At 39.2% G+C, this 13,985-nt stretch overlaps 1 protein-coding gene across 2 annotated transcripts in view; it reads left to right on the top strand.

The window, feature by feature from the left end:
- LOC128686288 (centrosomal protein of 164 kDa) overlaps positions 1-13,985 on the top strand; it is a 273,426-nt gene that overhangs the window by 198,537 nt on the left and 60,904 nt on the right. For both annotated transcript variants that reach the window (XR_011392109.1, XM_070085949.1), the window contains exons 8-9: positions 4,687-5,472; positions 5,624-5,701. Coding sequence is in view for 1 of the 2 variants with exons in the window: in XM_070085949.1 (XP_069942050.1) it covers positions 4,687-5,472; positions 5,624-5,701 (864 nt within the window). In the remaining variant the exon portion in view is untranslated. The remainder of the gene's footprint in view (positions 1-4,686; positions 5,473-5,623; positions 5,702-13,985) is intronic.

Raw genomic sequence — 13,985 nt, 5'->3', positions numbered from 1 at the left:
TATGCCTTTTCTAAATCCATAAATGCAATAAAAACTTCCCTATCTTTATCTAAATACTGTTCACATATATGCTTCAATGTAAACACCTGATCTACACATCCCCTACCCACTCTAAAACCTCCTTGCTCATCCGCAATCCTACATTCTGTCTTACCTCTAATTCTTTCAATTATAACCCTACCGTACACTTTTCCTGGTATACTCAGTAAGCTTATTCCTCTATAATTTTTACAGTCTCTTTTATCCCCTTTCCCTTTATATAAAGGGACTATACATGCTCTCTGCCAATCCCTAGGTACCTTCCCCTCTTTCATACATTTATTAAACAAAAGTACCAACCACTCCAACACTATATCCCCCCCTGCTTTTAACATTTCTGTCATGATCCCATCAGTTCCAGCTGCTTTACCCCCTTTCATTTTACGTAATGCCTCACGTACATCCCCCACACTTACATTCTGCTCTTCTTCACTCCTAAAAGATGGTATACCTCCCTGACCAGTGCATGAAATTACTGCCTCTGTTTCTTCCTTAACATTTAAAAGTTCCTCAAAATATTCTCGCCATCTACCTAATACCTCCATCTCCCCATCTACTAACTCCCCTACTCTGTTTTTAACTGACAAATCCATATTTTCCCTAGGCTTTCTTAACTTGTTTAACTCACTCCAAAATTTTTTCTTATTTTCATTAAAATTTCTTGACAGTGCCTCTCCCACTCTATCATCTGCTCTCCTTTTGCACTCTCTCACCACTCTCTTTACCTTTCTTTTACTCTCCATATACTCTGCTCTTCTTATAACACTTCTGCTTTGTAAAAACCTCTCATAATATATTGTGTTGAATGATGATGAAAGTATTTTCTTTTTGAGGATTTTCTTTCTTTTTTTGGGTCACCCTGCCTCGGTGGGAGACGGCCGACTTGTTGAAAAAAAAAAAAATATATATATATATATATATATATATATATATATATATATATAAATATATATATATATATATATATATACATATATAATATATATATATATATATATATATATATATATATATATATATACACATATATATACATTTTATTTTTATTTTATTATCACACTGGCCGATTCCCACCAAGGCAGGGTGGCCCGAAAAAGAAAAACTTTCACCATCATTCACTCCATCACTGTCTTGCCAGAAGGGTGCTTTACACTACAGTTTTTAAACTGCAACATTAACACCCCTCCTTCAGAGTGCAGGCACTGTACTTCCCATCTCCAGGACTCAAGTCCGGCCTGCCGGTTTCCCTGAATCCCTTCATAAATGTTACTTTGCTCACACTCCAACAGCACGTCAAGTATTAAAAACCATTTGTCTCCATTAACTCCTATCAAACACGCTCACGCATGCCTGCTGGAAGTCCAAGCCCCTCGCACACAAAACCTCCTTTACCCCCTCCCTCCAACCCTTCCTAGGCCGACCCCTACCCCGCCTTCCTTCCACTACAGACTGATACACTCTTGAAGTCATTCTGTTTCGCTCCATTCTCTCTACATGTCCGAACCACCTCAACAACCCTTCCTCAGCCCTCTGGACAACAGTTTTGGTAATCCCGCACCTCCTCCTAACTTCCAAACTACGAATTCTCTGCATTATATTCACACCACACATTGCCCTCAGACATGACATCTCCACTGCCTCCAGCCTTCTCCTCGCTGCAACATTCATCACCCACGCTTCACACCCATATAAGAGCGTTGGTAAAACTATACTCTCATACATTCCCCTCTTTGCCTCCAAGGACAAAGTTCTTTGTCTCCACAGACTCCTAAGTGCACCACTCACTCTTTTTCCCTCATCAATTCTATGATTCACCTCATCTTTCATAGACCCATCCGCTGACACGTCCACTCCCAAATATCTGAATACGTTCACCTCCTCCATACTCTCTCCCTCCAATCTGATATTCAATCTTTCATCATCTAATCTTTTTGTTATCCTCATAACCTTACTCTTTCCTGTATTCACCTTTAATTTTCTTCTTTTGCACACCCTACCAAATTCATCCACCAATCTCTGCAGCTTCTCTTCAGAATCTCCCAAGAGCACAGTGTCATCAGCAAAGAGCAGCTGTGACAACTCCCACTTTGTGTGTGATTCTTTATCTTTTAACTCCACGCCTCTTGCCAAGACCCTCGCATTTACTTCTCTTACAACCCCATCTATAAATATATTAAACAACCACGGTGACATCACACATCCTTGTCTAAGGCCTACTTTTACTGGGAAAAAATTTCCCTCTTTCCTACATACTCTAACTTGAGCCTCACTATCCTCGTAAAAACTCTTCACTGCTTTCAGTAACCTACCTCCTACACCATACACTTGCAACATCTGCCACATTGCCCCCCTATCCACCCTGTCATATATATATATATATATATATATTTATATATATTTATATATATATATATATTTATATATATTTATATATATATGTTAAGGAAGAAACAGAGGCAGTAATTTCATGCACTTGTCAGGGAGGTATACCATCTTTTAGGAGTGAAGAAGAGCAGAATGTAAGTGTGGGGGAGGTACGTGAGGCATTACGTAAAATGAAAAGGGGTAAAGCAGCTGGAACTGATGGGATCATGACAGAAATGTTAAAAGCAGGGGGAGATATAGTGTTGGAGTGGTTGGTACTTTTGTTCAATAAATGTATGAAAGAGGGGAAGGTACCTAGGGATTGGCGGAGAGCATGTATAGTCCCTTTATATAAAGGGAAAGGGGACAAAAGAGACTGTAAAAATTATAGAGGAATAAGCTTACTGAGTATACCAGGAAAAGTGTACGGTAGGGTTATAATTGAAAGAATTAGAGGTAAGACAGAATGTAGGATTGCGGATGAGCAAGGAGGTTTCAGAGTGGGTAGGGGATGTGTAGATAAAGTGTTTACATTGAAACATATATGTGAACAGTATTTAGATAAAGGTAGGGAAGTTTTTATTGCATTTATGGATTTAGAAAAGGCATATGATAGAGTGGATAGAGGAGCAATGTGGCAGATGTTGCAAGTATATGGAATAGGTTGTAAGTTATTAAATGCTGTAAAGAGTTTTTATGAGGATAGTGAGGCTCAGGTTAGGGTGTGTAGAAGAGAGGGAGACTATTTCCCGGTAAAAGTAGGTCTTAGACAGGGATGTGTAATGTCACCATGGTTGTTTAATATATTTATAGATGGGGTTGTAAAGGAAGTAAATGCTAGGGTGTTCAGGAGAGGGATGGGATTAAATTTTGGGGAATCAAATTCAAAATGGGAATTGACACAGTTACTTTTTGCTGATGATACTGTGCTTATGGGAGATTCTAAAGAAAAATTGCAAAGGTTAGTGGATGAGTTTGGGAATATGTGTAAAGGTAGAAAGCTGAAAGTGAACATAGAAAAGAGTAAGGTGATGAGGGTGTCAAATGATTTAGATAAAGAAAAATTGGATATCAAATTGGGGAGGAGGAGTATGGAAGAAGTGAATGTTTTCAGATACTTGGGAGTTGACGTGTCGGCGGATGGATTTATGAAGGATGAGGTTAATCATAGAATTGATGAGGGAAAAAAGGTGAGTGGTGCATTGAGGTATATGTGGAGTCAAAAAACGTTATCTATGGAGGCAAAGAAGGGAATGTATATAAGTATAGTAGTACCAACACTTTTATATGGGTGTGAAGCTTGGGTGGTAAATGCAGCAGCGAGGAGACGGTTGGAGGCAGTGGAGATGTCCTGTTTAAGGGCAATGTGTGGTGTAAATATTATGAAGAAAATTCGGAGTGTGGAAATTAGGAAAAGGTGTGGAGTTAATAAAAGTATTAGTCAGAGGGCAGAAGAGGGGTTCTTGAGGTGGTTTGGTCATTTAGAGAGAATGGATCAAAGTAGAATGACATGGAAAGCATATAAATCTATAGGGGAAGGAAGGCGGGGTAGGGGTCATCCTCGAAGAGGTTGGAGAGAGGGGGTAAAGGAGGTTTTGTGGGCGAGGGGCTTGGACTTCCAGCAAGCGTGCGTGAGCGTGTTAGATAGAAGTGAATGGAGACGAATGGTACTTGGGACCTGACGATCTGTTGGAGTGTGAGCAGGGTAATATTTAGTGAAGGGATTCAGGGAAACCGGTTATTTTCATATAGTCGGACTTGAGTCCTGGAAATGGGAAGTACAATGCCTGCACTTTAAAGGAGGGGTTTGGGATATTGGCAGTTTGGAGGGATATGTTGTGTATCTTTATATGTGTATGCTTCTAGACTGTTGTATTCTGAGCACCTCTGCAAAAACAGTGATAATGTGCGAGTGTGGTGAAAGTGTTGAATGATGAAAGTATTTTCTTTTTGGGGATTTTCTTTCTTTTTTGGGTCACCCTGCCTCGGTGGGAGACGGCCGACTTGTTGAAAAAAAAAAAAATATATATATATATACATACTGTATATATATACAGTGGACCCCCGGTTAACGAACTTTTTTCATTCCAGTAGTATGTTCAGGTGCCAGTACTGACCGAATTTTTTCCCATAAGGAATATTGTGAAGTAGATTAGTCCATTTCAGACCCCCAAACATACACGTACAAACGCACTTACATAAATACACTTACATAATTGGTCGCATTTGGAGGTGATCGTTAAGCGGGGGTCCACTGTATATATATTTTACTCACTCTTGCAGGAAGAAGAAGCAATCCTTAGAGCTCGTGGTGTTATTGACGATGACAATGCAGGCAATGGTTTCATGATAAGTGATGCTTCAGACTTGTTGCCAGTGAACTCAAAACTGCCTCCACAGAAGCTTAGCTCTCTACCTCATGGTCCTGACCCATGGGCTAATGAAAATTTGGTCAAGTCTACACCAAAAGTTATCAGTGACAGCCATGACCCTCTCAAGGATTTCAGGAAGCAGAAAGAAGAGATTAAAACAAATGCAACAGAAAAATCTAACCAAGGTAATAATCAGAAGACTATAGAAAAACAACCAAAGCAAAATATTAAAGGACCACCAACCAGTCAAGTGCCATTAGAGGATTTCCAAAGTACAGCCAAATTAACTGTAACTCAGCCATCAGTGAGTAATGCACCAAATAAACAGGAATCTCAGACAGGAAAGCCTAAATTGCTAAATCCTCAAGTCAACTCAGCTCAGTCCACTACAGTTTCAAGTGGGACAATTGCAGATAAAACAGTTAATGTACAGAAAGCTCCACCCATTAAAAAAATTAATGAAAATGTGAAGAAAAATGAAATCAAACCACAGGAAGATCGGAAATTAGAGCTGGAAGGAGCTCCCAGAAATAGGAAGTCTAACCCTCTGGATAGGGTTGTGGCTAAGCTGAGTGGAAGAATAGAAATTAAAGATGATGGTCAGAATACTATCACTACTACATCAACAGCTCCAGGGACAATAAAGAATCTTACAGTTAACTTGACTGAGCTGATGAATAATGAAGAGGAGAGTGAGGTGAATCTTATTTTTTTTTATTTGTTGTGATGATAATTCCCTATATATATACCACATAAGTCTTGAATATTTTTTAATATTTAAAAATATGAGATGCTTATTCTTTCAATGCCATGATGCTGCATATCAAATTATAACTTTAACTTAACAGGAAGAGGAGAGTCCAAATGGTGAAATCTCTGGTTCTGTGGTTAAAGTCAACCATGATGACAGTCACCAAAAAACCCTGGTGAGGGAACATTTTATTTTTAATGTTTACTGATTTCCTTAGCTCATACATATTTTTTTTTAAGTAGTGAAACCTCAGTTTAATGGACTAATAGGTTGAGAGGCTGTCATTAAGGGTGATTGTCTGTTAATTCTGGATTTAACAAGCTTTGCCCATTGTTTCTGGACTTCAGCTGGACAACAGATTTCATCCATAAAATCCAAAATCCATTAAACTAAGGATTTACAGCACAGTAATGTATCTTCATGGATAAATTAAATTGAAAGTAAAGGGTAAACATTAAAACATTAATCAGTCTAAATAGACAAAAATAGTGATTATTCTTCATACTTGTTAGTAACATATCTAAATATCAAGGTACAACACTGATATACTGGCAGCCTTGGTTCCTAGGCTTTACCAAGATGTTTATTCTATGGGACCAACAGAGGTCACCATGGACTGCTGGAAACTTAAATTAAACATTAGTATAAAGGAAACATGTTTATTAATTAGTTTATTTACAAAAGATGTTGCAGTACTCCTCCTCACAGAGCAGTAAATTTCAGAATTTTACTAGAACTGTAGAGTTAATTACTAACATCTGAAAACTGAGAGTTGTCAGGATTACTGTCTGTTTCTAGTTGACTGTTTCGTAATGGCTTTGTGATGTTACAAGAAGGACATCATTTTCTTTTTGTCTGTAATTGCCAAAATTCATTGAGAAGTTTTATTGTATTTTACTCAGATGGAGAAAGGGAAACCCTTCGGTTATCTACCAAATATAAAATTTGCCTATTATTATCCCTTGGATAAAATACTCATTTTGTGTAACAGGTTTACTTTTTTCACTCAATTAGAACCTGTTATTGTATTCCCTGGCGGTGCACTTACGAGTCTGTGGAGACAAAGAACTTTGTTCTTAGAAGCAAAGAGGGGAATATATGAGAGTATAGTTTTACCAACACTTATATGGGTGTGAAACATGGGTAATGATTGTTGCAGTGAGGAGAAGGCTGGAGGCAGTGGAGATGTCATGTCTGAGGGCAATGTGTGGTGTGAATATAATGCAAAGAATTCATAGTTTGGAAGTTAGGAGGAGGTGCAGGATTGCCAAAACTGCTGTCCATAGGGCTGAGGAAGAGTTGTTGAGGTGGTTCAGACATGTAGAGAGAATGGAACGAAACAGAATGACTTCAAGAGTGTATAAACCTGTAGTGGAGGGAAGGCGGGGTAGGGGTTGGCCTAGGAAAGGTTGAAAGGAGGGGGTAAAGGAGGTTTTTGTATGTGAGGGGGTTTGGACTTCCAGCAAGCATGCATGAGCGTATTTGTTAGGAGTGAATGGAGATGATTGGTTTTTAATACTTGATGTGCCGTTGGAGTGTGAGCAAAGTAACATCTATGAAGGGATTCAGGGAAACCGGCAGGCCGGACATGAGTCCTGGAGATGGGAAGTACAGTGTCTACACTCTGAAGGAGGGATGTTAAGGTTGCAGTTTTATAAACTGTAGTGTAAAGTACCCCTCTGGCAAGACAGTTTTTCTTTTTCAGGCCACCCTGCCTTGGTGGGAATCAGCCGATGTGTTAATAAATAAAATAAAAACATTTTTCATTTAGAATTCTTTTAAATTTTGTATTTAAATGTATTTCTAAACTTAGAAAAGTATCTGAAATTCAGAATTTATATGAAATTACCATAAACATTCATAATTTGCATGGGTTATGTTTCTGAAAACTGTGCTGCCAATGATTTCCACAGCTTATGGAGTGAAAAACATGGAAAAAATAATGTTGCGTTTATCTGACTTCCATTTCTATGGCCTAGAAGAAACCAGATGTTGACTCAGTTTGAGTTGATTTCTCTCCAAACATTATTGGTGTAACTAGGTAGGTAGTGTTACAAAAAATATGATATCTATCAAGCATAGACATTTCCAGAGAATACTAGAAAGGTCTGCCCTTCTAGCATTCAGCCTGTTACTGGGATTTTGTAACTAGTAGTCAGTATACTGGTCCAGTTATCCGTTACAGTTGAATTGTATTTTAGGATCACAACTGATAGGATACTAACTAATCGAAATTAAAATTAAGATATGTTTATTAAGAAAGTTAAAGTTGTTTAGGTGGACAATATCAAAGTAAATGCTTAATATAATATTGGATATAAGTTCCTACACTTCTCTCGTATTGCAGAAGTAAGTTATACAGTATAATAATGCTGAAGGCACATTTCATATCTTTATGGCTCTTAAGTACCATCTGGTACACTCTCAGCAATAATAAACATGATGTGTACAGTGGAACCCCAAGTTTCAGCCGCCCTGAGTATTGGCCGCTTCGAGTTTCGACCACTTTTTTTGGCTAAATTTTGTCCCAAGTTTCAGCTGTTGCCCCATGTTTCGGCCAACATACCAGACCTGTCCGCCTGCCCATGCCTGCGCGCCTCCCCACGCAGGAGGATAAACAAAGCTAGACTGGCTCACGACACGCAGGTGTCGTGGTGAGGCAGTGGTTGAGGCAGTGGTTGAGGCAGTGGTGGAGGTAGTGGTGGAGGCAGTGGTTGAAACAGTGATTGAGGCAGTGGTAGAGGCAGTGGTGAAGGCAGTGGTGAAGGCAGGGGTTGAGGCAGTGGTAGAGGCAGTGGTTGAGGCAGTGGTGAAGGCAGTGGTGAAGGCAGGGGTTGAGGCAGTGGTGGAGGCAGTGGTGAAGGCAGTGGTGAAGGCAGTGGTTGAGGCAGTGGTGGAGGCAGTAGTTGAGGCAATAATAAGTCCTCTCTCTCCCCTCCTCCCTATCTTCCAGATACCAACAAGAATCTTCAATAAAGGTACGTAAATATGATTTTAACCCTTTCAGGGTCCGTCCCGTAGATCTACGGCTTTATGTTCAGGGTCCAAACCGTAGATCTACGCCATGAGCTCAGCTCACTCTGATAAACTGTGAGTGGTACATTTGGGCCTAAATATGAGAGAATACATCTATGTGGTATGTGTGCACCACATAAAACAGATCCTGCAGCACACTGTGTATAATGAGAGAAAAAAAATGAAATCATGATTTTTCGATTAAAACAGCAACTTTGCAGTGTTTTTTCGTGTGTTTTTTATAGTTGTATTTCCGATTTCTTGGTCTCATTTGATAGAATGGAAGACATATTACAGAAATAGAGATGATTTTGATTGGTTTTAGCACTGGAAATGGCTTGAAACCGAGCTCAAAGTAGCAGAAATGTTAAATTTTTGCCGATATTCAAGAGTAAACAAACGACCTCACACGTCTAATACACATCAGCTGGTGGGTCTAATATACATTCACAAATATGTTGATGATATTTATACAATTATTACAGTATTGCATAACAGTAAATCTTCTATTTTTTGGTGTGAATAAAAATTCATTATGTGAATAAAAAATCAAAATGGAATTTATTTGTAAAGCCTCAAAACATAACTAATGAACAGAGGAAATGTTAGTTTAGTGCCAGGAATGCTTACATTGTTCATTCTGGACCCTATTTTGAAATTGGAATATTTTGAACTTTGTGTTAAAATGGCCAAATTAACAATTTCCGATCACTTTATTTTGTAGTTGAAACAGTTGACTTGGCGATTTCTTGTGCTCAATCGATAGAATAGAAGTAATACTAGTGAAATAGCTAAGAATTTGGTTGACTGGAATAATGTAATTGGCCCAAAATGGGAGTCAAAATCGGCAAAATCGCCGATTCGTAAATATCGCTGACACATCAAAATTCGCGAGAGCATAATTTCGTCAATTTTCCACCAAATTTCGTACTTTTTGTTTTATTACCTTCACAAAAAGATTCTCTACTATTTCATAAGAAAAAATAACAAATTTTTTTTTTGAAAATTCTTGGACACTGGTGCGTGACTCCAGATTTGGGCCTTGGACCCTGAAAGGGTTAAATGTGATTTTAAGTGTTTATTTATGTATTGTATTACTCATTTAATACTATATGTATGTATGTTTTAACCCTTTGAGGGTCGACAGGCCCTCTCCGAAACTCGTTCTCAGGGTCGGCCAAATTTAAAAAAAAAAAAAATTATTTTCTCTTATGAAAAGATAGAAAATCTTTTCCCGATCATAAAGACACCAAAAGTTTGAAATTTGATAGAAAACTTACGAAATTATGCTCTCGCAAAGTTAGCGGTCTCGGCGATGTTTACGCATCGGCGATTTTGCCCACTTTGAGCCCCATTTTCGGCCAATTTCGCTGTACTAGTCGACAAAAAACATGAATATTTCGCTAGAACTCCATTTTTTCTATCGAATGGGTGCAAGAAACCACCCATTTATGAAATTCAACTATCCAGTACAGTGGTCAGAATTTAGCAATTTTGCCAATTTCACACAAATTTCAAAAGATGCCAATTTCCGAATAGGGTCCAGAATAAACAAGAAAGACATTCCTGGCACTAAAATGACATTTCCTCTAGTCATTAGTCACGTCTCAAGGCCCCTCTTATATTCTTTTGCTTTCCATTTTAAATTTTTATTCTCACAAAAAATATAAGATTTACTGTTATGCAGACTACTGCATTAGTGTAAAAAATGGTATAAATATTATTGGTGCACTTGTGAAAGAATATTAGACTCACCAGTTGACGTGTATTGCACGCTTGGCACGATTTGTTTACTTTTGAAGTTTGGTAAAAATTGAACATTTCTGCTACTTTGAGCTCAATTTCAAGGCACCTTTCATTGTAAAACCAGCCAAAATCATCTCAATTTCTGTAATATGTCTTCCATTCTATAAAATGAGACCAAGAAAACTAGAATACAACAATAAATACCATACGAAAATACACTGCAAAGTCGCTGATTTATTCCAAAAAAATGGTCAAAGTTTTTTTTTTTCTCATTATGCACTGTGTGCTGCAGGATTTTTTTTAGACTGTGCACACTGACCACATAGACCCATTCTTTCATATGAAGGCCTACCAGCTTTCTCCCACTAGATTTGAGGCCGCTAGAATTTATGCGTACTAGTACGTCAAAAACCCCTACGCGTAAGACGTACTAGTACGACGAAAACCCTCAAAGGGTTAAGTACTATATGTATGTTAAACTATACGTATTTATTCTTTAAAATGTGTATTTTTTGTGAATATTTTTATGAGTCTGGAATGGATTAATTGTACGTATTAACATTATTTCTTATGGGAAATATTGCTTCGACTTTCGGCCGTTTCAGGTTTAGGCCTAGCTCGTGGAATGGATTACGACTGAAACTCGGGGTTCCACTATATGTACTAGTATGTACAAACGTGTGTGTGTGAGAATGTGTGTATGTGCTCCAAGAAGTTTGCTATGTCTCAAGATTCGACTCAAATAGTGACTGACTAAATGTCCTCAAATAATCTAACTTCTTGACCAACCTGGGTATCAGAACAGCTAGCTTGAACAGCATGGCAAACGATTTGCTGAACAACAATAATATCAAAAGCAGCAGCACAGCGTCAGGAACAAGGAGACAAAATAATGACCCTATCTGAGGACCAACAGCAGATCCTCTGTAAAAGTCATAAAACTCCCTTAATACTGAATCTAAGTTCAGCATAACCAAATCCTCAACTACGACTGTGCGTAGTTGCCAGAAAAAATTAGGTCAGAAGCTATAGCTGAGGACCTGGGGTATCATAAGTGTCAGTGTGACACACAACCTCAGCAAAATGTCGAAAATCACTAAGTCTGAACTATGCTCTGTGAACAGAGTTACAAGGAGTATGTTTCATCTCACCACTGAAATCATGCTGTACTAAAACAGAGTCTAAATAACGAACAAACAACAAGAGAGAGAGAGAGATGTTGGTCGAACAAGGACCAGTAGAGGAGAGATGAAGGCAAGACAGTTTCCAATCTCAGGTGTGATCATGCTACTGATCACGTGACTTGCCCAGCTACTCCAGCACAGAGGGAGGTACAGGCTGACACAAACAAGCGAGATGGTAGTTAACAAGGTAGTTTGCCAATGCGGGCAGCTAATCAACACTTGAACAATGAGCACAGAATAAAGTATAAATGTTACATCCTACCTAATGACATAAGCTAAGTCAAATAATTATATAAAGCAAGATATTTTCAGTTTAGCTAGTGCTGAAAATATCATCCATATAAAACTATATGAAAGATAATATACATCATAATTACAATATATATATGTACATTATGGTAGTAGGTTGGTAGACAGCAACCGCCCAGGGAGGTACTACCGTCCTGCCAAGTGAGTGTAAAACGAAAGCCTGTAATTGTTTTACATGATGGTAGGATTGCTGGTGTCCATTTTTCTGTCTCACAAACACGCAAGGTTTCAGGTACGTCTTGCTACTTCTACTTACACTTAGGTCACACTACACATACATGTACAAGCATATATATATATACACACCCCGCTGGGTTTTCTTCTATTTTCTTACTAGTTCTTGTTCTTGTTTATTTCCTCTTACCTCCATGGGGAAGTGGAACAGAATTCTTCCTCCGTAAGCCATGCGTGTTGTAAGAGGCGACTAAAATGCCAGGAGCAAGGGGCTAGTAACCCCTTCTCCTGTATATATTACTAAATGTTAAAGGAGAAACTTTTGTTTTTCCTTTTGGGCCACCCCGCCTCGGTGGGATACGGCCGGTGTGTTAAAAAAAAAAAAATATGTACATTATTTATAAACATTGTTTCCCATTCAGGGGGTGGAAATATAAACACATACACAGTATAATGTGATCCTTTATTGACAACGTTTCACCCATACAGTGGGCTTTTTCAAGTCACAAACAGATCTACCTGGGGTGGAAGGTACACGAGTATTTATAGTCAGATTCAGAATGCTGTGGTCAGGTGATGTTTTAGAGAAAGGTACAGCCAGAGTGAAGCTGCTGCTTTCTACCTGTCATGTGGTATACAGGCTAGTTTCACACTGTCCTCGAAGTGGAGCCAAGTATGGTACTTTGACAATATTGGCCTTGTACATAACAGTAAGGCCACCCACATCCCTCCTGTGTTGAAGGCTTTGCTGAAATGACAGATCTATCCAGGACTGGTCCAGGCAAGAGATGAGATGTCTTGCTCTGTTCTCTATTCTGTCAAGCAGTTGCAGATGAGAGGGGGGAGGGGGCAGGGAAATCAAGAAAGTGGAGCATACTTAAGGTGTGAGCATACCTGTGCCTCATACAGAATCTTGCAATCCCTACTGTCAAGCAATGCAAGATAGGGTGAAGTGCTGTAAGCTTCCTGGCTGCCTTGTTTGCAAGATTTACAACGTGGTTCTTCATGGTCAGTTTGGAGTCAAATTTCACCCCAAGGATATCAACTTCTTTTCCAGGTGCCAACACCCTCCCATTCATCCTTACTACTGCACCGGCATTACCATCATGGTGCCTAGAGACGATCATCATTTGCGTTTTCTCAGGTGCAAATGTTACTTGCCATCTATTTCCCCAAGCTGATATAGCTCTCAGCTGGTGATTGATGTAGCTTAGAGCAGCTGGCATTTCTTCTCTTGGATAAGCGAATGTCAGTGTGCAGTCGTCTGCATATGCATGTGATTCTGGGATGAGATGAAGAAGGTCGTTGAAGTAGACATTCCATAACAATGGTCTCAGCACGCTTCCTTGTGGAACACTTGCCCCAATAGGATGTCTTGCTGATTCCGTTCCATTGAGAACTACACTTAGAGATCTACCATGAAGGTAATCACTGAGGAGACATAGCATAGAGCCTGCAATTCCCATTACTTGAAGTTTTGCTAAGAGGCCCTGGTCCCACACTTAGTGGAGAGGTTTAACAACAGATCAGCAGCAGAGAAACCTTTCCTGAAGCCATATTGACAATCACAAAGTAGTGAGTGATAGTAAAAAAACTCTGTCATTTGTCTTGAGATTATTGTCTCAAGGATCTTACCAGTGATTGACAGGAGTGACACTGGTCTGTAGTTGCTGATTTCTGCTCTGCTCTTCTTCTTGTGAACAGGGACTACATTTGCCTCTTTCCATAGAGAGGGCCATTTACACTGTACTAGGCAGTGCTGAAAGATGTGAGTTAGAGGTGCTGCTAGCTGGTCTGCACATCTCAGCAATCTTGGGCTCAACTTGTCTGGGCCCACAGCCTTTTCTTGGTCAAGCGATTTAAGAAGGAAATGCACCTCCTCCTGCCTTATTGTCACCACTGACAGTTTTGACACAGTTCTTGCAGCTAGCCAAGGAGAGTCCCTTGCTGGATCAGGAACTTGCATTTTAGTAGCAAAGTGTTCATCAAAGAGGTCCCCCTTCTCTTGACTGCTAGTAGAGGTGGTCCCAT

This window comes from Cherax quadricarinatus, chromosome 17 (assembly GCF_038502225.1).
Source record: "Cherax quadricarinatus isolate ZL_2023a chromosome 17, ASM3850222v1, whole genome shotgun sequence".
Lineage (NCBI taxonomy): Eukaryota > Metazoa > Arthropoda > Malacostraca > Decapoda > Parastacidae > Cherax > Cherax quadricarinatus.
Note: the sequence above shows the minus strand (reverse complement) of the source record. Positions and strands in the feature narration are given on the sequence as shown.